At 41.3% G+C, this 24,052-nt stretch overlaps 1 protein-coding gene across 4 annotated transcripts in view; it reads right to left on the bottom strand.

The window, feature by feature from the left end:
- The window catches only part of SDK1 (sidekick cell adhesion molecule 1), an 826,998-nt gene that overhangs the window by 331,555 nt on the left and 471,391 nt on the right, over positions 1-24,052 (bottom strand). For all 4 annotated transcript variants that reach the window (XM_067705385.1, XM_067705387.1, XM_067705386.1 and 1 more), the window contains exon 5: positions 13,830-13,963. In XM_067705385.1, coding sequence (XP_067561486.1) covers positions 13,830-13,963 — 134 coding nt within the window. The remainder of the gene's footprint in view (positions 1-13,829; positions 13,964-24,052) is intronic.

Raw genomic sequence — 24,052 nt, 5'->3', positions numbered from 1 at the left:
ACAGGAAGACTAGAGCCTCCGCCTCAGGAGGGTGCGCTCAACTAAACAAACTGTTCAAGCTGGGGAGGTGGCCAATTCGTCAAATAGGTTTTGAAGCCAGAAAAGTTTCCCTCCACTTTTAAATACGGCTCATGTACTTTTAAGGTATTGTGCAGGCTAAAGGCAACGCAGTCAAGGAGTAAACACACCCCACGAATGGCTGGTTTGGACTTCTGATCTAGAGTGATACCCTAGGAAAAGAGCCACAGAGGAGGAAGGAATGGGGAGTGGTTACGGACTGAACTGTGTCCCCCTAAAATCCACACGTGGAAGCCCTAACCCCCTCGTGACTGGATTTGTAGACAGAGCCTCTAAGGAGGTAATTAAGGTTCAATGAGGTAATAAGGTTGGGCCTCAATTTGACAGGACTGGTGTTCTTATTAGAGAAGGAAAAGACGCCAGCCATCTCTCCATCCCTTTCTCTCTCTACTCTCGTCCCTTTCCCGCTCTCCCCATGGGTGCCCAGAGGACACAGAGAACACGGCCCTCTGCAAGCAGGGAGAGGGGTCTCACCAGAAAGCAACCTCTGGCACCTGGCTCTTGGAGTTCCAGCCTCCAGAACTATGAGAAAATAAAAGTTATTTAAGCTGCCTTGTCTGTGGTATCTTGTTATGGCAACCTGAGCTAATACAAGAGTCTTAACTTATATATCTAAGTTACTTTATGTATATAAGTTATGTATATAACTTATACGTAAGTTGTGAGGAAATCAATTTCTACAAATCACATATTGAATGGCTTAGAGATGAAGAACTTATTTTAATAGTCCATTGGTAAAGCAACTCGTTTTTAAAATTACCATCTGACGTACGGGGCTCGCAGAAAACGAGCACTGCATTATTTCACACGGCTCAGTCAGTTTTGCCCGCAGAAGGGCCCCACTCATGAGAATAATGACGCCTATGGCTTGAAGGCTATAATTTCACTGACTTGTTGTATTTATTTCCGACATAATCCATCTCTTGAAAATTTTCCATATTTTCTCTATAAAAGCTCACACTAATAGTCATATAAATAAGAACCATTGTGAACTCTTTTCAAAAGTTGCTTCAGAGACTTCCCTGGTGGTGCAGTGGTTAAGAATCCACCTGCCAATGCAGGGGACACAGGTTCGAGCTCTGGTCTGGGAAGATCCCACATGCCACGGAGCAACTAAGCCCGTGCGCCACAACTACTGAGCCTGCGCTCTAGAGCCCGCGAGCCACAACCACTGAGCCCGCATCCTGCAACTACTGGAGCCTGTGCTCCGCAACAAGAGAAACCACCACAATGAGAAGCCCGTGCACCCCAACGAAGAGTAACCCCCCGCTCGCTGCAACTAGAGAAAGCCTGCGCACAGCAACGAAGACCCAATGCAGCCAAAGATAAATAAATAAATAAAATTATTTTTTTAAAGTGTTGTTTCAACACACATTTTGCAATATATTAACTTCATCTTTACCACCCCTATTTTTATAGCAGGCGAAGGATTAGAAATGGAAGTGGCGGAAACTCAGGGTGTGTGGGAAGACATCCATTCCCCAACTTCCCCATGTTAAAAGTGCTTGCTTGTCCTCTCGTCCCACCAAAGTAAGCTCTGACGGCAGAAACCGGTCTGCCTTGACCATCAGTGTATTCTCAATGCCCAGCACAGTGCTGGCACTTACCAAGTGCTCAATAAGTATATGTTGAGTGAAGGAAATAACGGATGATGGAGGGATGAACATTCTGGAAGAATCCGGGACTTAGTACATGTTTTGGGATGGGTGAGAGCTGGGAACACAGAAAGGCAGTGAGATGACTTTGTATGGAATTGAGAAGAAGAACCTGCCTTGGGGCAGGGAGTACAAGCACACAGGCTAATTTAATTTCCAAGTGAAAATGTCCAGCAACACCACGGATTCTGTTCTCAGGGCCCGACGTCCCCATCACTGGGTCAGACGGGCAAGCTTTGTCCCCTGTCACCAGGAGCTGCATAATCTCTTGGATGAGGGAGAGACAGACACAGAGGGAAGCCGGAGACCAGTGAACCAAACAAAGTCACTAAACAGAGAAAAGTCAATAATTGAAGAGATGCACAGGGGCAAGGCTCCCATTTTAGGGCATCTTTGCTAAATCAGGCAAAGAAGTTAAAAACTTAGAAGATAATCAGGATTTTAGAGTCACAGTGGACTTGAAATGATTCATCCAACTTTCCACTTCGCAAGGACTGAACACCGAGAAATGTCTGGAGAGAACATTTGACCAAAGGTGATACTTAAAGTCACAGAATCAATGAGTCCTCCAAGGAGAAGTAAACAGCAGAAAAACAAATAAAACATTGCACCCAAGGACTAGACAATGGAGAGTCCTCACACGTGGGGGTAAGAAGAACCAAAAAGAGCTACTAGAAACACCCAAAGAAAAGGAGCTGGAGGGAGAACAAGAACACAGTCAGTGAGAAGGTACCTGAGAAGCCAAAGGTGGGGAGAGATGAAGGAAAGGAGAGTACAAATAGTGGCCCATTGCACAGGGCGAAGAATGAAGACGGGAAAAAAAGCAATGCATTTGGTTCCTAATTGCTTCATTCATTCACTGAGTGAGTCTTTACGGAGTCCCTAGTACTTTTCATGTATCCTTCTAGCTGCGTGGGAAAACAGACAAAAATCCCTGGCCTCGTGGAACTTCCGTTCTGGTGGAGATAAGACAGTACACATAAAGAGATGAGGTTGTAGGAGATGCCGACTTGCTGGGCGACACTCAAAGCGGAGACCAGGGGACCAGACAACAGGACAGAAGTTACAATGGTCCTCAGTCACACCGAGCACCGTCCTACGCCAAATCTCCTCTTAATTATCTCACTGGTGTCGCATCTCTCCATACATGAAAGGGGAGGTGAAAGTTCTGCTAACAATGCTCTTCTGACCTCGGAAGCAAAACTAATTGCTCCCTCGCCTGTGCTTCCACATTTTCTACCGAAGTCCATTTCGTGTGGCATTTAACACACTGTATTCTTGTCATTTGTTCATGGATCTGCCTCTCCTCAAGAAAAAGCAAGCTCAGGAAAGGCAAGAACCATGTGTCTCATTCATTTAGTCTCCTCAGTGTCAAGCACAATGTCTGGTAGATATGAGATGCTCAGTGTTTCTGAACAAAATACCAGAAAGGAAATCTGAATTTTTTTAAATGGGGGGGTTACACATTTTGGAACAAAAATGAGACACGAAGACCCTAAAAGTCAAAGGAAACGACCCTGCAGCACTTCTGACTGCTTTTCCTCAGATGTACAGGGATGAACACAGAAATGGTGTAGGGGTGACCCCAGAACAGAGAAGCATGCAAGCTGTTCCCATAATGATGATAAGGCTACTTTTCTATGCGTCCTTGAGTGTTCTTCCAGGCTAGGGTGATATTCAAAATACTTAATGACCACCATGCCCGCATGGTAGTGGTACCAACCAACTAACACAGAAGCCAGTGGGGGCACAATGGTTTCATATCCAGTCCTTCGGGTGCAGACTTCAGAGGTGGATACGATCCAGCTAATCTCAATGCCAGTACAGAGTTCAGGGAAGCAGAACTGTTGCCTTGATTTTCATCAAGAACATGCTTTCTGTCATAATTTTTTTAAATGTTGTAACTCAAATGAACAAAGAAATGAAAGGCTCTAAATATTTCCTATTCATTTTATATTTCTTTATGATAGTAATATTTCTGCACAAATTTTTTCTGAGGCCGTTTTCTCTATTCGATTTGGTCTTCCTGAGTAGACCAAAGACATGTGAAACCCCTGAAACTCTCTTAAATGAGCTAATAACCAAAGGTCAACCTCTTTGTATGGTTTTTCTACATAAGTCATTCTGACTAATCAGTGTGCGTCCCAAAGTCGTAAGGAATGGAAAGGCAGAAGGCTGAATCCTGGAGCACATTTGTGCTGGAAACCTTTCCAAATGAGAGTAAATCTTTGTGCGATTCAGCCCTGTCTGAATTAATATAGCCATGGAGTGACACACTGACAGGGAGATATACTAGCGTGTGCAACAATCTTTCAAGGAAAGTGAAAGGAGAAGCATAGTGTGGGACACTTAATACCAGATGGGATGCAGCTCAACAAACTCCATTATCAGTAAAACAGGCAAACAAACGACCAACCCGCTCCACGGGGTCAGCTGAACGCGCTGCCGCCACCGACATTTCTTTTCAAGTTCTAACTCCTACTCCGAAGTCCAAGTTGGGGACCAAAATGAAAAAATAGCCGTTCTTTCAAGTCTTTCACTAGAGTTTATGTACTTCTGGGTTTTTGCTTGTATCTTGTTCCCTGGGAAAATCACACAGTGCGGCCTTCAGACTCGCCAGAGGGTCGTTCATGTCTATGACTAAGGTGAACCAGAAAATCCCCAGCTCACTTTTTTATGATTTTATAAAACTATGCAAAATAAGAGTCCTCAGAATCCACCTTAAGAAGCTACACTTGCCAGATACTCCTGGGCCAAGAGCAAGTTACACTGACAATCAGAAGTCACATTTCTTACGCTCTCTGACGACCTGCTTTGCCACGTATAGAGCTGCACCAGGCTCTGAGTGTGGGAACTGATTTTGTGCCCAGGAGGATACTTCTGAAGATCACAAAAGGTAAGAGGGTATAAGCAGAATAGTCACCTGAAATAACAGAGGCTCACAGGCAGAGACCATTGCTAAGAACTCACTGATCGGAGCACAGAGTCTACATCTTAAGATAAATTCCTGGCTTCTATTATTTCTGACATAAATTCCATCTTTTTTTAACATCTTTATTGGAGTATAATTGCTTTACAATGGTGTGTTAGTTTCTGCTGTATAACAAAGTGAATCAGCTATACATATACATATATCCCCATATCTCTTCCCTCTTGTGTCTCCTTCCCACCCTCCCTTATCCCCCCCCTCTACATCTCAGAATCAAAGTGTTCTTGGAAAAGTGGGGAATCCAGCACTTTGGATCTGGTAATGGTCTTCACAGGAGCTAAGTGGACTTTCACTTTAACAATACTTTAAACAATTTTCTTAAGGCTTGATTTAATATTCTCAGCTACCGTGCAAAGATCTCCAATTTTACTTATGTGCTGTAATTGCCTTCTATAAGAGCCTTCTAGAACATCATTTATTGTGATCAGTAATAAAACATTATGACTAAGTGGTAAAGGCAGATCTGAGCCGTTACCAGAAGGTGACCAAATGTTAGGCTGCATACACAAAGCAGACTGAGGACTTTCAACATGATTTTAAAGATTGAAAACAATTCTGCACTAAAATAATCTACAAGCTGGAGTTCGAAAACCTCAAAAACTCTTAAGGAAGAGAAGCTAACCAGATGTCTCTGAATTAACAGATTCAGAACATTGAACTCGTTCATAAAAGGAAAGAGTACTGGGAAGTGTGCGTCACTTGTATTCAATGACTGAGAAAATCGTATTTACAACTAACAGCTAGTTCTGTGCTCTCATCTCAGCCGATAACCATTACTTTGCTTGAGGTTTCCCCAAACAAGATGTAAAAAGAATAGATGTTAAAGTTCATAAAATGATTGTAAGGAAAATTCGGTTTTCTATCCCCTTTGTCTGTGCCCTGTAAATATTTCTTATCTTTCCATATCAATTATAGTGTCAGAGAAATCAGACAAAGTACTTCAGTGAACGTAATATCCAAAGTGATCAGAGCTAGGAAGATACTCACTGCATGAGTAAGTTAAAATGTTGAGTCCCTCTCCATGTGGGGTTTGAAATGTTACGCTTCCATATCATGAGCCTAGAGTGAAATGATCTTAAATTCTCAGGCACCTAAATTCAGGATGTGGCTGAAGACTGGACCCAGAGCCAAGGGTAAACGTCGTTAGGGTCACTTCTATTTACGGTTCTAAAACCGCCACAATTAAGAGAGTCCTGTGTTTAAATATCTGAATATAATCATTTAAATTGGTATGGTTAACACAGGGGCAGGAGGAGAGGTGGTCTGGAGAAATTATGGAAGTTGAGTTCTGGCATCAAAACAGAAGCTCTCGCTTTTTAAAGCACAGCCAAGCTCCTCTGAGGCCGGGTGTGTAAGAGCTCTTGATGGAGAATCTCCAGCGCAAAAGGAGGGCTGACTCGGGGGACGGCTACTCTTCCCGAGTTTGGCCTTTTCCTTGGGCTTCCCTCAGCTGTACACATATTGGCACCAAGGGCTCACCCAGCCTCCTTCCAGGAGAAACGAGGGGGTTTGGGAGGCAAATAAACCTTGACCTGAATTCTCAGCTCCCCGTTTACTATTCTTGGGATCTCCATCACTAACCTAACTTAGGGCCTTGGTGCCCTCAGCTCTGAAACAGGTTGGTCATTAAGGCACAGGGCTAAGGTGGAAGGAAGGTGCACATGAACGCCTGTCACCAGCTCAAAGAGCACCAGTGCCCTTCCTCTACCTATGCCCTTGGGGAATCACTTAACAGCTTATTTGTAAATTCTCATCAAATCTGATATAGCTTAGAACAGCTTTGCTCTTATATCACCTAAAACTATCACTTCCACAGTTCAAGGTGACATATAAAGGTTTTCCACACAGATTTGAAGAACTGCAAAGAATACAACTTCCAGTGTATTTTAATATTCTAGTACATTTTAGTCATATAAACTACTGCAGCATTCTTTTATATGTGTCCAAAGGAACCTAAATATTTGATAGAGTAGGTCTAAGGATTTGGTACCCGCATCACCCATTTAAACAATACATGAACAAGCACTCATTTTTAATATCAGAAAGTTTACATCATTTCTATTTTTCTTCCGGAACTGGTATTTCCATTCTACTCCTCCCACAGAATTTTATCTTAATTTACTATATTTAAGGATTCGAAGTATTTTATTGATCACCCTATCATAGCCTCTGAAAAAAATATGTATATAAATTAAAAATTCCCAGCAACCATATGACTCTGGGCTGGGGTTAAAAAAAAAAAAAACCTACTTGGATTGAGTTATTGCTACAATTATTATTTGCAGTCTGTAAAAGATAAATACATGCATAACAAATTTTCATGAACATTATATATAAAAGAAAAAAAATCACTGGAAATGCATCTCTCCATGAGACGAATGCAAAGTCTACCCTAATTCTAATCCTACTTTTCTTTTTTGTAGAAATAACTGCTGGGAAATTTTGCTCATAATTGTTTAAACACCTCTGAGTATACCAAAAGTCACAGGTAACTTATTAGTTAGGATAGGCCACTTTCTGTTCCAATAACAAATAAGCCCTGAAATCTCAGTGCTTAGCACACCAAGTTTTATTTCCCACTTATATTGAGTCCCTTTCAGCCGGGCTGATTCTCCAGGGCTGTTCTTTCCATGCACTAATTCAGCCTCTGGGCAGCTTCTACCTGGCGGCCTACCATCTCCATGCGTGGCCCGGCCACTGTGGGCCCCAGGGGGAAGGCAGAGCATGAAGGTGACTTGCTGGCTCTTAAACACATGGCCTGGAGGTGACACACTCCCTTCTACTCCACATTGAGTGGAGTTAGTCAGTGGCTCCAAACTGCAGGTGGGCTGGAAATGTCTTCTTCTCCTAAGAGCAAGGGGACTTTCTATCACTTAGCAATCAATCACCAGAAATTATCTGTAATAAAATGTCAGCTGACAATGCATTTGGGTGTTGCCTCATTTGGTAGACAGCAGGGAATTGAAAACTCCCGATTTATAAAATGATTTATTTCCCAGTTACTAGAGCACTTCACTTTCCCAGCTCTGACACTGATATTTAGAATTATCCCTTTGTTTGGCACCTGGAAGTCTGGAGCCTCAGATAATGCCTGTACTAAAGATTCGGGATGGATGTGACCTGTGACCATAAGAGAGGAGCCCCCTGCCACACAGGCATCCTCAGGATGATCTGATTTTAATTTCTTTAACTTTTTAGTTTATTATTATTATTTTTGGCCTCGCTGCAGCTTGCAGGATCTTAGTTCCCCAACCTGGGATTGAACCTGGACCTCGGCAGTGAGAGCGTCAAGTCCTAACCGCTGGATCGCCAGGAAATTCCCAGGATGATCTGATTTTAGAAAGCGTATAAGAAATCACCTGGAAACAGATATCCTGAGAATTATACATGCCTGCTCACCCTCTTGGAGACCTGTGTGCACCCTGAGGGGTACTCATAGCCCGATCTGAAGAGTGTTGCTTTGGGAGAGTGAGGACGTTGGGCATCTCAAATGTGGTCAAAAGTTGAGGGCAAATCACAATTCATGGTTTAACCCGATGCCCTAAGATTTACCAAGGGTGAAATCAGGCTGAAATAAGTCACAGAGGGGAAAAGAAAGACAGACTGGGATGAGGAGAGATGGGAATTCCATGGAAAGAACATGAGTAGAAAACAAAAATAACCCAGTTTTGTCTTGTGGAGGTGGGAAGAGAATTAGGGCCTCATTATTTTTTAATCACTTTGTCCTTTTTTTCTCAAGTCTGGTTGAGAATCCCCAGCTGTACTCTTCTTCTGAACCTCATTCACCACCATTTATACATACACTGGGTTCGGAAACAAACTATTAGGACTGGCATTTTCATTTCTGTCTTTGAACTGAAACCATGAGAAGAAAACAAATCCCTAATGCAGATGGGGTCTATCGGTGGGATGGCTCCGTCACACTGTGCACGCAAGCTGCCCCAAGGGACATCTAAAAATCCTCATTTTCAAGGTACATAGGATGCCTTCCTGCATCTGTTTGCTTTCAGAACTTTCCAATGGGCTGTGGTTTCACGTTTGCCCGGTAGGTGGATTTACGTATTTGTGTACTTAGTTTTGACTAAACTAACTCTCACAGGGTAGATAACTGGATACAGAAGTACACCTGGGAAGAAATCACAGATGTGAGTTACTCACAAGTCCAGCACAAATGAGCGACACAGACACAAATGGCAACACTGACACCTGTGCTCTTTATCAACCACGTTCCAGGACAAACGGTCCTCTGTAATCAGATGCTGGAAGAACTTGTCCAGAGAAAAACTATCAGGAAGACCAAGTAAAGGATGGATTTTCATTCACAAACTGTATGTTGTGCTGTGAGACATGAACTAAAGACAGAATGAAACTCTCATGATTAACAAGATACCGTTTATTTCACCTTTTTGTGTGATAGCTAAACACTCACACTTTATAAACAGCTCAGTATGCATATACCAGGGGTGAAGGCCAAGGCCTCCTTACTGATGGTGTGCCTACAAAAAGGCTTCAGAGACCACAGCCTAGACTTAGCTCCTTCCACAACCAGCTCCGGGAGGTCTGGGCAGAGCACGTCTTACGCTTCAGTACATACCCTACTTAGCAGGTCAACACATGCTAAACGATTAAACTCATCATTCTACGCAAAGTACACTTCTGTTTATGTTTCTGAAAATTCTGGCAGTAAAGTACCACTTACCCTATAAAGCCATAGCTGGATCTGAAATCGGTCATTTGTAATATAGACACTGCCTCAGGATTGCTCTTTAATAACATTTCAAACCGTTCCTACGGCTTTGGCCATCCAATTCATGTCAGAGAACAACTGAAAGGCTTATGCCTGGCCCTTCTCTCCCTATAATGTTATAAGCATGAAGAAAATAAGACAGAATTTTATCCGGGCACACAAAAGCCATGTTTTACAGGGCAGTCCTCTTGGACGACTGTTCCTAGACATTATTCTCAGGAATTCACTTTCAACTACTAACCATACATGAGGTCTGCAGTTAAATTAGAATTATAGAGGACAAAAGAATGTTAAGTGGTCGTCAGAATTGAAAGCAAAAGTTTGCCAGCCTGAAGGAGGATCAGTTGAAGTGATACCCCATCTGCAAATGTTGTTTGAGGAGCAGACATTTGAGCAGTCATTTCTTTTCTAATTCAAGCTTCATCTCCAGCAGAGAATCTCATTACGCTGGACATTCCGAAGATTGGGCCAGAGCTGATGATGTGTCTAAGGTATGTACAATGGCATTTAAACAATAATTAGTTAATCCCTGTACAGAATTCTTCTCATCTTGAAAAGGAAACTCTCATTTACATATTAATTCAGTTCGGAAGACCTGATCCACACAAGTTAACTCAATGTAAAAGCTTTAAAGTGAAAACCAAAACCAGGTTGGCAGGTGCATAGAGCTTCCCTGAGTTTGACCTCAGAATGGAAATGTGTACTCTCAGGCGAGTTCATCCCATTCTTTTTCTGGTGTGCAGCTGAGCCACGGGAGCCAGCGATGAAAAATTCATGCAGGGTGCTTCAGCAGTCCCACCTATGGCCTTAACATCTGCTGGCTTCACGTCACATTAAAACTTCAAAGTGAATCCACCCCCGCGATGGTGGCAAGCTTTCATTGGGAGCAGGAGAACGGATAGCTCAGAGAAGTCCTCTCCTTCCCGACAGGAAATACCTGTGCAGAACATGCTGTAACTTACCCTCTTAACCATATAAAAGGGCGGGGGTGGGGGGGGAAGTTAAGGGATAATAATGCACAAAATGGCAGGCGGTACCATGGCGGGGCTGCATTTCACTTCTAATTGTCATGCATTTTAAAAATTTTATTTATTTTTATCTCAACCGTCTTTATCTTTTGCTTCCCATAAGCTTCAAGTGCAGCCAGAATATTCAGCAACTGAAAAGGTGGTGAGGTTTTGAACTCTCAAGTACACAGGTGATTGGGAAAATCTGTCATCTCCTCCCGTCAGCTGCGGGACAGCGCATCACGCACTTTGATGTTTGGCCCTGGGTGCTACTCCACCTCGACACTAGGCTGTCCCTGCAGGAGGAACAGTTTATTACGACGACTGCAAACAAGAGGTGGGCCGGACAGCACTTTCCACTTCTAAATTAATTACAGTGCAATCCACCAGGAATTTAATTTCCAGTACCCTACCACCTTGATCGTATTCACTACAGAAATGTTCCCTACTTTATTCTCCTGATGCCAAGGGAAAATTTATCATCGTTAAATGATAATTGGCTGTAATATCTTTAGATTCTTCAGAATGGCTGGCTGGCAAGTTTTTAAAATTTTTCATCAATCTTCTTTGGTGTTTTTACAAAGCCTACATTAGAAAAAAAAAAAGATGTCTAAGCCTGCAGAACACACTGCATCTTACTACCTGCGTGAATAGGTCCTGAGAGTATCTAACTTCGTAATAAATCTGGTGGGGTTGTGCACCCTCCCTATTTCACAGCCTCACACGGCGCTGGCAGGGAAGTCCTGAACTGCAGTTTCCCCCCTTATAGCATTCGTTGCAGTCCAGAAAGGAGCAAATTTAAACAATTGATTCTGGGGAATTCCCTAGCAGTCCGGTGGTTAGGGCTCGAGCTTCCACTACAGGGTGCAAGGGTTCAGTCCCTGGTGGAGGAACTAACATCCCACAAACCGAGTAGCGCGGCCAAAAAGATGAAACATAAGTAAATAAAAATGAAAATAAATAAACAGGGACTTCCCTGGTGGCACAGTGGTTAAGAATCCGCCTGCCAGGGTTCGATCCCTGGTCCAGGAAGGTCCCACACGTCGCGGAGCAACTAAACCCGTGCGCCACAATTACTGAGCCTGCGCCCTAGAGCCCGTGCTCCACAACAAGAGAAGCCACCGCAATGAGAAGCCCGCGCACCGCAACAAAGAGCAGCCCCCGCTCGCCGCAGCTAGAGAAAGCCTGTGCACAGCAACAAAGACCCAACGCAGCCAAAAATCAATAAATAAAGTTTAAAAAAAGAGACTATTTAAAATAAATAAACAATCGATTCTGGGGTCTTCTGCAGATTTATCAAGACTTCTGATCTTTAGAGGTTTTCAAAATAGAATTTCAGTGAGAAAATGCAGGATTGGGCGCCCTTTGAATTTTAGGTAAATCTAACACATCAACAGTGAGGTTCACCCAAGGAGTAAAGGCCGTTCCCTCAACCTCCTTACTTGTCGCGTTTTACCTGGGCCCCATAGAAAGCAGAGAACACAGACGGGGACAGAATGCAGGTTTTCTCCTAAGGGTTAAAGTAAGCCGTGCGCGCCATCAGCCTCTTCATGTCTCACCTTCTACACGTTTCACCCGGTGCCGATGAAACCACGCAAGGGAAAGAAAGGCAACGCAGTTAATTATAATATTTATGAGCTGCTTCCAAGATGCTTCTTGGTTAGATGCTGAAATTATTAAAACATTTACATATTCCAATTATCTAACGCATGGCACGGCGTTCGTACGGCAACTTACAAATTCACTGTATTCGTTTTATTTTCTACTGGCTTTGTAGAGTAGGCATGTAGGAAACTACCAGGTGCAGACTATTTCATACCTTCGCGATGTTAGCATCAAGTTAACCAGAATATTTGTGGAATTTTTTCCCCCTCTTCTAATAGACTAAGGTCAATTTTTGTGTTTCTGACTCAGAATTCCACCAATTTGACCTATTATTATCCTCGTATGTATATTACAACTGAGTGCTGAATCAGATTTGCTAAACAGAATAAATGGCTCTAATTATAAAAGTTGGAAGTCATTAAAATTATCACAATATATTTAATAACAAAATTTCCATCTTTTATTATTAATACTGAAAAATCTCCATAAATCACATTCTTTTTCTACTATGATTCTTGATTCATAGGGTCCTTCAAACAGCAGTACAACATGCACTGGACTGTGTGAGCCCTACACCTAGTCAGTGGACACAACTCTCTGAAGTACCGCAAAGGCCCCGCTGATGGCCAGATCTGTACCGCCCGTGGTCTGGGGCTGAGGACTCAACTCCTAGAAGTTAGGAGCTGGTGGCAGGGTGGTGGCCACCTAGGAGCACTTGCCGGGCAGGTGCGGGGCATGTGGGAGCACACGCAGTTAATGCCCACCGTCTCCTGACCGTGGTGCTGTTAACCCAGTAAACTCTATTAGGCCTAAAGCAACTGTATCCCTCAAGGACCAGGAGAAGCAAACACTATGGTCTATCCCACCTATGAAACAAAACTTTTCAAACTACCCGAAGGGGAAAGCCATTCTTTCAAGGTGGTTTTTAAGAACGTGACATCTACCACTATACAGACAAATCCACTTAACTCACTCTTGTATGGCATGATCATAATATTTTGAAATCTACCATGACCATTTCCCAACTGTATTTTCCCAACAGCATAATCGCTGCATTTCACACCATGAAGCTGCACGCTGCAGACATTTGGTGGCATCTCTGAGACGCGCCTTTTGCTCTCTTTTAGCTCCGAGTTCTTGCTTCTGGTCATTTCCCCCTTCTACGGCAATCAACTCTTCCTAGTAGAATTTCTGGAGCCTTCTTTCAAAGGCCAAATATTTAAACTAAGTTGCCTAAACCAAAACATCCTTAAATCAACTGAACATTTAACTGTGATGTGTGTGTATTTTCTTCATGATCCGGGCTTTTAGTTACTCTTAAGATATACTCCTAATTTTAACACAACTTAGTATATATATATTTTCTCAAGGATTTTTTTTTTAATTAAAGTAAAAGAACATAACCTGTGGCCTAATCTAGTCTCAAGTTTCATGGACACAACTCCTTATAAGCCAAAAGATGTTTTGTTGTTGTTAAAAACCATACACATTAACAGAGTACAAAAGCAAAAATGTTATTTTAAATTCCCCCAAACAAATAAGATCCTGTATTTAGAATGACTGGTCAGATTCACATTTTCTGCCTATCAGTTCAAAGAAAGCAACTATAGACATTGGATCAATACTGAACCATAACCACTAACCCAGAGAGGTAAGATTTATTGCAAAATGTCCCTTGAGATGGTGGTTATTAATTAAATCCAGAATTCACTGCTTTCACAACGACCATGTGGGATTTGGGCACTCACCTGCTACGCTCAGGTGAATGAGCGGGCTGGTCTTGTTCTCCCCGTTCCTCTCGTTGACGGCCTGCACGTAGTAAGCCCCTGCGTCGCTGGCCGTCGCTGCCAGGATCACCAGCTGGTTCTCCAGCGTGATGGCTCTGCGTCAGGGAAGAAAAGAGACAGTGTCAAGGCCGGTCCATGGAGCTTCGTACTTGTAAGACAGATTAATTTACCAGGCCGACCATAAGGCAATGTCCAGAGTTGTTACTGTTGTTGTTGTTCTTGTTTTAAAGGTTAAAAAAAGATCTGGAAGGACAAAAACAAATCCCCAGGCCGACCTGAGGAAAGAGGTGCCGGCTGAGCCTGCTGAGGTCCAACGCTGTGCTGGCTTCTGCCAGGGGCCTGGGAGCCCCAGGCACCACGTCCGTACCAACCCTGTGCAGAAGATGGCCTTTTGGAACATACACATCCAGAGTTTGTTGCAACTCAAAGGTTCCTCTGGGAATTCGTAACAAGACAGGTTAGAAGAAACTCTGGAAGAGCTGGCCTTTTTCTTTCAGGCAGGGCTCTGTGATCACACTGGACCGCCAAACCCTGGACCCGGGGTGATGAAATTTATTGTGATTTCTCCACTCCCAGGGAGCCTCATTAGAGATTTTGTACATCTATTTATAGACTAACGGGTAGAAGAAAATTTGTTAGTGGGCACAGTGCTGACCTCTTCAACTCAATTTCCCCATAATTACTAACCCCAGGGCTGCATATTCTCCACCTCTGCTATCTCTCCACAACCTCAGGTGCTGACCAACAGTCTAGGTGATCATCCCTGAACCCTTCTCATATATTCCAATTCTACTGTGTAAAGGAATCTCTGAGACACATTTGGCCCACCCTCCTTCTCTTAAAAAATGAGAAAACAGAGGATCAGAGAGGTTAAGTTGTTTTTCCAAGGTAAAACAGCAAGGTAACAATACCAGAGGGAGGACTAGGTCTTCTCACATGTAGACTGGTGCTCTGCCAACCATACCATACACAGACTGTCGCCCTTACTTACTTAAAAGAAGAAGAAGAAGAACAGCAAAGACACAAATTCCATAAATCCAAATAATCTTTCAGTAAACGGGTGTCCCAGTATCCTTTGCTCATGTTATAGTTCTATATTCTTTTTACTAGTTAAGGAGGTTGCAAGGTAGAACCTGCTAAAAATCAAAAACAAAAAAAACAAAGGTAAGTGATCTTCTCCTTGGCCGGTGAAGTGCACTTTGAGGGTCAGACACATTCTGAGCACCAAAATGTCATTCAGCCTACACTCTCATGCTCAAAACACTAGGAAACTCCTGGGACCCTGGAGCCCACAACTGCGTCACTCTATGGATGAACAGTTTTATTTGTTCATTTTTAATGCTAGATAGTCATAGCCCTTCTAGAGTCAGCTAAACTAAGATCTCTATTCTAGTAACATAAAAAAACACGCAGGATGTAAAACCGGGGCCTCAGATGTAAATTCGGTGTCTCAGACGTAAAACTGGGGTCACTGATGTAAATCCGTGACCTCGGATGTGAATCTGGGACGCAGATGCCTGTCAAGCCCAGGCAGAGTCCCTGGAGCGCTGGGCGGTGTGGGCGGCACAGATGGCCCAGCTCTGACCCTGAGGACACCAGTCCGCCACTCTGCCCCTCCGGCAGCTCCGGGTCCCCATTGCCACACACCAGCCAGGTGGTTCCAGGGATCTGGATGTCCGTGTCTTTGGGGGACCATTACTTCGCCTGCCACATGCTTGTGGGATCTTGGTTCCCAGGCCAGAGGTCGGGCCCAAGCTTCTGTGGTGGGAGCTCCAAGTCCAAACTGCTGGACTAACAGAGAACCTCAGACCCCAGGGAATATCAATCGGAGTGAGGCTGCCCAGAGGTCCTCCTCTCAGCACCAAGATCCAGCTCTATCCAACTGCCTGCAAACTCCACTGCTGGACGTCTCAGGCCAAACAACCAGTAAGACAGGAATATAGCACCACCCATCAAAAAAAAAAAAAATGAAAGAACAAAAAAATATGTTACAGATGAAGGAGCAAGATAAAAACCTACAAGACCAAATAAATGAAGATGAAACAGGCAACCTACCTGAAAAAGAATTCAGAGTGATGATAGTAAAGATGATCCAAAAGCTCAGAAACAGAATGGAGAAAACACGAGAAACATTTAGCAAGGATCTAGAAGAACTAAAGAGCAAACAAACAGTGATGAACAACACAACTACTGAAATTAAAAATACTCTAGAAGGAATCAATAACAGAACAACTGAGGCAGAAGAACGGAGAAGTGAGCTGGAAGCTAAAATGGTGGGAATAACTGCCAGGAAGCAGAATAAGGAAAAAAGAATGAAGAGAACTGAGGACAGTCTCAGACCCTCTGGGACATTAAACAACCAACATTCGAATAATAGGGGTCCCAGAAGAAGAAGAGAAAAAAAAAGGGTCTGAGAAAATATTTGAAGAGATTAGAGTCGAAAACTTCCCTAACACGGGAAAGGAAACAGTCAATCGAGTCCAGGAAGCACAAAGTCCCATACAGGATAAACCCAAAGAGAAACAAGCTGAGACACATATTAATCAAACTATCAAAAATTAAATACAAAGAAAAAGTATTAAAAGCAGCAAGGGAAAAGCAACAAATAACATAAGGTTAACAGCTGATTTTTCAGCAGAAACTCTGCAAGCCAGAAGGGAGTGGCAGGACATATTTAAAGTGATGAAAGGGAAAAACCTACAACCAAGATTACTCCACCCAGCAAGGATGTCATTCACATTCGATGGAGAAATTAAAACCTTTACAGATAAGCAAAAATTAAAGAGAACTCAGCACCACCAAACCAGCTTTACAACAAATGCTAAAGGAAGGAAACACAAGAGAAGGAAAAGACCTACAATAACAAACCCAAAACAGTTAAAAAATGGTAATAGGAACCTACATATTGATAATTACCTTAAATGTAAATAGATTAAATACTCCAACCAAAAGACACAGACTGGCTGAATGGATACAAAAACAAGACCTGTACATATGCTGTCTACAAGAGACCCACTTCAGACCTAGGGACACATACCGACTGAAAGTTAGGGGAGGGAAAAAGATATTCTATGCAAATGGAAATCAAAAGAAAGCTGGAGAAGCAATTCTCATATCAGGCAAAATAGACTTTAAGATAAAGACTATTACAAGAGACAAAGAAGAACACTACATAATGATCAAGGGATCAATCCAAGAAGAAGATATAACAATTGTAAATATTTATGCACCCAACATAGGAGCACCTCAATACATAAGGCAAATGCTAACAGCCATAAAAGGGGAAATCAACAGTAACACAATAATAGTCAGGGACTTTAACAGCCCACATCCACCAATGGACAGATCATCCAAAATGAAAATAAGGAAACACAAGCTTTAAATGACACATTAAACAAGATGGACTTAATTGAAATTTTTAGGACATTCCATCCAAAAACAATAGAATACACTTTCTTCTCAAGTGCTCATGGAACACTGTCCAGGATAGACCATATCTTGGGTCACAAATCAAGCCTTGGTAAATTTAAGAAAATTGGAATTGTATCAAGTATCTTTTCCGACCACAATGCTATGAGACTAGATATCAATTACAGGAAAAAAACTGTAAAAAATACAAACACATGGAGGCTAAACAATACACTACTAAATAACCAAGAGATCACTGAAGAAATCAAAGAGGAAATCAAAAACTACCTAGAAACAAATGACAATGAAAACACAAAGATCCAAAACCTATGGGATGCAGCAAAAGCAGTTCTAAGAGGGAAGTTTATAGCAATACAATCCTACCTTAAGAAACAAGAAAAATCTCAAATAAACAACCTAACCTTACACCTAAAGCAATTAAAGAAAGAAGAACCAAAAAACCCCCAAAGATAGCAGAAGGAAAAAAAATCATAAAGATCAGATCAGAAATAAATGAAAAAGAAATGAAGTAAATGATAGCAAAGATCAATAAAACTAAAAGCTTGTTCTTTGAGAAGATAAGCAAAATTGATAAACCTTTAGCCAGACTCATCAAGAAAAAAAGGGAGAAGACTCAAATCAACAGAATTAGAAATGAAAAAGGAGAAGTAACAACTGACACTGAAGAAATACAAAGGAGAGATTACTACAAGCAACTATATGCCAATAAAATGGACAACCTGGAAGAAATGGACAAATTCTTAGAAAAGCACAACCTTCTGAGACTGAACCAGGAAGAAATAGAAAATATAAGCAAAGCAATCACAAGCACTGAAATTGAAACTGTGATTAAAAATCTTCCAACAAACCAAAGCCCAGGATCAGATGGCTTCACAGGTGAATTCTACCAAACATTTAGAGAAGAGCTAACACCTATCCTTCTGAAACTCTTCCAAAATATAGCAGAGGGAGGAACACTGCCAAACTCATTCTACAAGGCCATCATCACCATTATGCCAAAACCAGACAAAGATGTCATAAAAAAAGAAATTATAGGCCAATATCACTGATGAACACAGATGCAAAAATCCTCAACAAAGTACTAGCAAACAGAATCCAACAACACATTAAAAGGATCATACACCATGATCAAGTGGGATTTATCCCAGAAATGCAAGGATTCTTCAATATACACAAATCAATCAATGTGATACACCATATTAACAAATCGAAGGATAGAAACCATATGATCATCTCAATAGATGGAGAAAAAGCTTTTGAAAAAATTCAACACCCATTTATGATAAAAACTCTCCGGAAAGTAGGCATGGAGGGAACCTACCTCAACATAATAAAGGCCATATACGACAAACCCACAGCCAACATCACTTTCAATGGTGAAAAATTGAAACCACTTCCTCTAAGATCAGGAACAAGACAAGGTTGCCCACTCTCACCACTATTTTTCAACATAGTTTTGGAAGTTTTAGCCACAGCAATCAGAGATGAAAAAGAAATAAAAGGAATCCAAATCGGAAAAGAAGTAAAACTGTCACTGTTTGCAGATGACATGATACTATACACAGATAATCCTAAAGATGCTACCAGAAAACTACTAGAGCTAATCAATGAATTTGGTAGAGTAGCAGGATACAACATTAATGCACAGAAATCTTTTGCATTCCTATACACTAATTATGAAAAATTTGAAAGAGAAATTAAGGAAACACTCCCATTTACCATTGCAACAAAAAGCATAAAATACTGAACCTACCTATGAAGGAGACAAAAGACCTGTATGCAGAAAACTATAAGACACTGATGAAAGAAATTAAAGATGATACAGACAGATGGAGAGATATACCATGTTCTTGGATTGGAAGAATCAACACTGTGAAAATGACTATGCTACCCAAAGCAATCTACAGATTCAATGCAATACCTATCAAGTTACCAATGGCATTTTCACAGAACTGGAAACACAAAAGACCCCGAATAGCCATAGCAATCTTGAGAACGAAAAACAGAGCTGGAGGAATCAGGCTCCCTGACTTCAGACTATACTACAAAGCTACAGTAATCAAGACAGTATGGTACTGGCACAAAAACAGAAATACAGATCAATGGAACAGGATAGAAAGCCCAGAGATAAACCCATGCACATATGGTCACCTTATGTTTGATAAAGGAGGCAAGAGTATACAATGGAGAAAAGACACCCTCTTCAATAAGTGGTGTTGGGAAAACTGGACAGCTACATGTAAAAGAATGAAATTATATCACTTCCTACCACCATACACAAAAATACACTCAAAATGGATTAAAGACCGAAATGTAAGGCCAGAGACTATAAAACTCTTAGAGGAAATCATAGGCAGAACACTCTATGACATAAATCACAGCAAGATCCTTTTGACCCACCTCCTAGAGAGATGGAAATAAAAACTAAAATAAACAAATAGGACCTAATGAAACTGAAAAGCTTTTGCACAACAAAGGAAACCATAAAAAAAGACGAAAGGACAACCCTCAGAATGGGAGAGAATATTTGCAAACGAAGCAAGTGACAAAGGATTAATCTCCAAAATATACAAGCAGCTCATGCAGCTCAATATCAAAGAAACAGACAACCCAATCCAAAAATGGGCAGAAGACCTAAATTGACATTTCTCCAAAGAAGATATACAGATGGCCAACAAACACAAGAAAAGATGTTCAGCATCACTAATCATTAGAGAAATGCAAATCAAAACCACAATGAGGTATCACTTCACACCAGTCAGAATGGCCATCATCAAAAAATCTAGAAATAATAAATGCTGGAGAGGGTGTGGAGAAAAGGGAACCCTCTTGCACTGTTGGTGGGAATGTAAATTGATACAGCCACTATGGAGAACAGTATGGAGGTTCCTTAAGAAACTAAAAATAGAACTACCATATGACCCAGCAATCCCACTACTGGGCATATACCCTGAGAAAACCATAAAAAAGAGTCAAAAAGAGTCATGTACCACAATGTTCATTGCAACACTATTTACAACAGCCAGGACACGGAAGCAACCTAAGCGTCCATCAACAGATGAAATGGATAAAGAAGATGTGGCACATATATACAATGGAATATTACTCAGCCCCTAGAAAGAAACGAAATTGAGTTATTTGTAGTGAGGTGGATGGACCCAGAGTCTGTCATACTGAGTGAAGTAAGCCACAAAGAGAAAAACAAATACTGTATGCTAACACACATATATATGGAATCTAAAAAAATGGTTCCGATGAACGTAAGGGCAGGACAGGAATAAAGACACAGACATGGAGAATGAAGTTGAGGACATGGAGAGGGGGCAGGGTTAACTGGGTTGAAGTGAGAGAGCGGCATGGACATATATACACTACCAAATGTAAAATAGATAGCTAGTGGCAGCAGCTGCATAGCACAGGGAGATCAGCTCAGTGCTTGTGACCACCTGGAGGTGTGGGATAACGAGGGTGGGAGGGAGACGGAAGAGGGAGGGCATATGGGGACATGTATATGCATATAGCTGATTAACTTTGTTATACAGCAGAAACTAACACAACATCGTAAAGCATTTATACTCAAATAAAGATGTTAAAAAAAAACATGTAAAATAAATAACTTCCCGTAAGAAATTTTAGCATAATAAAACTTTTTCTTCCTGCTACCTCCTAAAACCTTTTTCAAAACCTCTTGATTTTCAGACATTTTATAAGATTATCTTAAGAAGTTACTGCTTATTCAGGGTTCCCTCAGGATATATTACATTTTGAGGTCTCTACGACTAACTTACCTCATTTCTCATTTAGGAAAATTTCCCTATTAAGAAGTTTTCAATTTTTAGTCCCATAAAAATATTTCAAAAGAGCTTTACTATAATTATTTATGATTCCTTTATAGATTCCTTTATAGAACCATAGAAATTGTTCCATTTTATTTTAGTATATGTTACACTGGCACCTAAAATTAAACATGAATATTTATTACACATGAAGTTACACATTTAATAGTACAATTTAAAAACTGAATATATCATAACTTATTTCTTTAACATCTGATTTTTGCCATACTAATTTCAAATATGCCTATTATTCCTCAGAATTATTCTCCAAAAAGTCCATTAATTCTCTGTATTATTTATGACGTTGTTTCAAGGGTATTGAAAATTAAAAAGTACATAAAGAATAGAAATATTAAAGTTTACATCTGTTATAATTTATAGATTTAAGCTCATTTTTGCTTTTAAATTTCAGTAGTAAAGTCAAAAGTCATGAAGAAAAACCTATCTATTGCCAAAAAGAACACCACAAAAATGCCCAAACTTTAGAGAACATTAGATTAATGAGGATCAATTCCCCAGAAGACCTTATTCTTTTTTCCTATCCATCTCTTTCTGAACAGGGCATTCCTACAAAAGAAACAGATTTTCTTAAAGAAAACTAAAATATCTAAAAACATTCATCAAATTCAAAATTCTGGTGATTGTAATGATTCTGATTGCAATGTATTAAGAAGACTGTAATGTAATGTATTAATGATTCTGTTGTAATGCTTAAGAAGAAGAACAAGTTTTAAAGATAATGAAGTAGGTACCAAGCAGTGTGTAAACAAAAGGAGGAGGAAGGACAAAATTTTGAGAATCAGAACAAATTAGACCACAGTCTGAATGTAATGATGAGAAGCAAGCTAAGAGATCCTTTAAGATGACCCTTATATTTGTTCATAAAATATTCAGTGATAACTTTAGGTTACTACGTTGGGGCTGACTTCCAACGTCTACTCCACATTCCACCCTTTGACAGCAGCACTGTGGTGTGAGAACTGACCCCACCTGGGGGTGAAGGTTATCCAATCCCTCCTGCTAGTGACTAACAGAGGAAACAAGGCTTAAGCCAGTCAGCCTACAGCATATACCTGGGGACTGTCATTGGTCTGGGGTGGCCACAGCTAGGTTAGTTCATCAGATCAATGGGCAGGATCTCCATCCCACGGCTGGGGCTCAGGCTTTTTCTCCCTCCACTAGAAGTGAACAAGGAAGCATGTTGCCCCAGATGTTCAAGGTGACAATTTTATGGCTGTGAGGGTAACAACCTTAATATGAAGCTGACCATGTTAGTGGCAGGACAAAGAGAATGGAAAGCACCCAGGTCCTTGACCTTGAGAACCTGGTGGGATCAGTGAACTGTCCTGCAGGCCCTCTTGTCTCTGGACTTCTCATTTCATGAGGTAATGTACGTTACTAGTGCTTAAACGTGTTAAGTTAGGGCTTCTGTTACTAGAAGTGAAATACATCCTGATAGAGATTCAAAACAGCATACACAATAGCATCAATTTAGGGTTAAAAAAAAAAAACCCAAAGAAAACCTAAAACGTGTATACTCTAGAGTGCATAGAAAAATAATCCCATATATCAGTCTATCTATATGTATACATGAAATGTTAACAGTGGCCAGCTCTGAGTAGAAAGATTCCAAGTTATTTTCTTTCAATTTGTTTTTTAAAATATTTTTCCAATTTTTCCATAAGAAATATCACTTTAGTTATCCAACGAAAAATTTTCAAATTGAATGTAAGGGTATGCTAAGTAATTATGGTAGCAAAGTTTAATAATTTGTCCGTATTTATGAACTATGTGGCTTTTACTATAATGTAATTCCAAAGTACTAATTTAAAACTTACACTGGTTTTATAGGAAAATTACAGTATTAAGCCAGAGATTTTCTTTTAACTTTATTAAAATAACTATGTATTGTTTTATGTAAAATTATTTCCTTAGTATTTCCCATCTTAATTCTACATTTCAAAATGAAGTCTTATAATTCTAACTTCTAATTCCATGGAATAATAATAAAGAAAATAAGAAAAAAAAATGAAAGCACTTAGTCCAGTATGGGTGAAATGTGCTTCAGCTCAGGAAACCAGAATGCTGGATCCATAAAGAGGAAGTTAGAGGGTTACCAGCTACGGACTGTGAGCGCGGGGTGGGGGGTGGGGGGTCATGTGGCCAGTTGCCCTTAATAGTGGGGATTCCTGACCAAGGAAACACTGCAGTTCCACAGAAGAAGACTCGTTCGAATGGACATTCTCTAAGTGCTTTGGGTTAACACTTGATTCTCGCAGCACTTTCTTGAGACAGTGGGCTAAATAAGAACTCTCCGTTTCGGAAAAGATGAAACCTCCTAGGAGCTACTGGGGGTCTTTGACCATCAGCATCGATCAAAAACACCTGTGGGGGAAAAGACCCCTGGGAACTGGGCTCCTACCCCCAAAGCTTATGCATTTCGTGTACGGGGCTGGGGGGAGGGGAGTGGGCACCCAGCTGGGATATGGTCAAGCGTGCTTTCCCCAACACTAGCCAACACTGAGGAGACAAGGCATTCCCCGCGCCATACAGAGCATCTACTTTCAGAGCTGTGACACTGACATATTAATTCTTGAAGCACCAGATTTACGGTTGATGAAAACAGCCCAGGGTGTGCCTGCTCAGATGATGAAGGGAAAGTCAGGGTATATGTTCCCTTGGATTGCCATGGGGACTGGACCAAATACCCGTATTCACTATTTAGCAACTATCTGCATCCCCAGGCCTGACTTGCGTGGCGGGAATACAACCTGAAACCAGGTACACACCGCCCATGTTCCATGGCGCTTAGATATGTTTACAAACCATGAGAAGTAACAGGAAACAATAACTTTCCCTTAAGAGCAGTTTTGGGCCCAAAGGGAGGAGTTCCAGGGGGTACCACCCAAAATTTCCATG

Source organism: Pseudorca crassidens, chromosome 15 (genome assembly GCF_039906515.1).
Source record: "Pseudorca crassidens isolate mPseCra1 chromosome 15, mPseCra1.hap1, whole genome shotgun sequence".
In the NCBI taxonomy this organism is placed as follows: domain Eukaryota; kingdom Metazoa; phylum Chordata; class Mammalia; order Artiodactyla; family Delphinidae; genus Pseudorca; species Pseudorca crassidens.
Note: the sequence above shows the minus strand (reverse complement) of the source record. Positions and strands in the feature narration are given on the sequence as shown.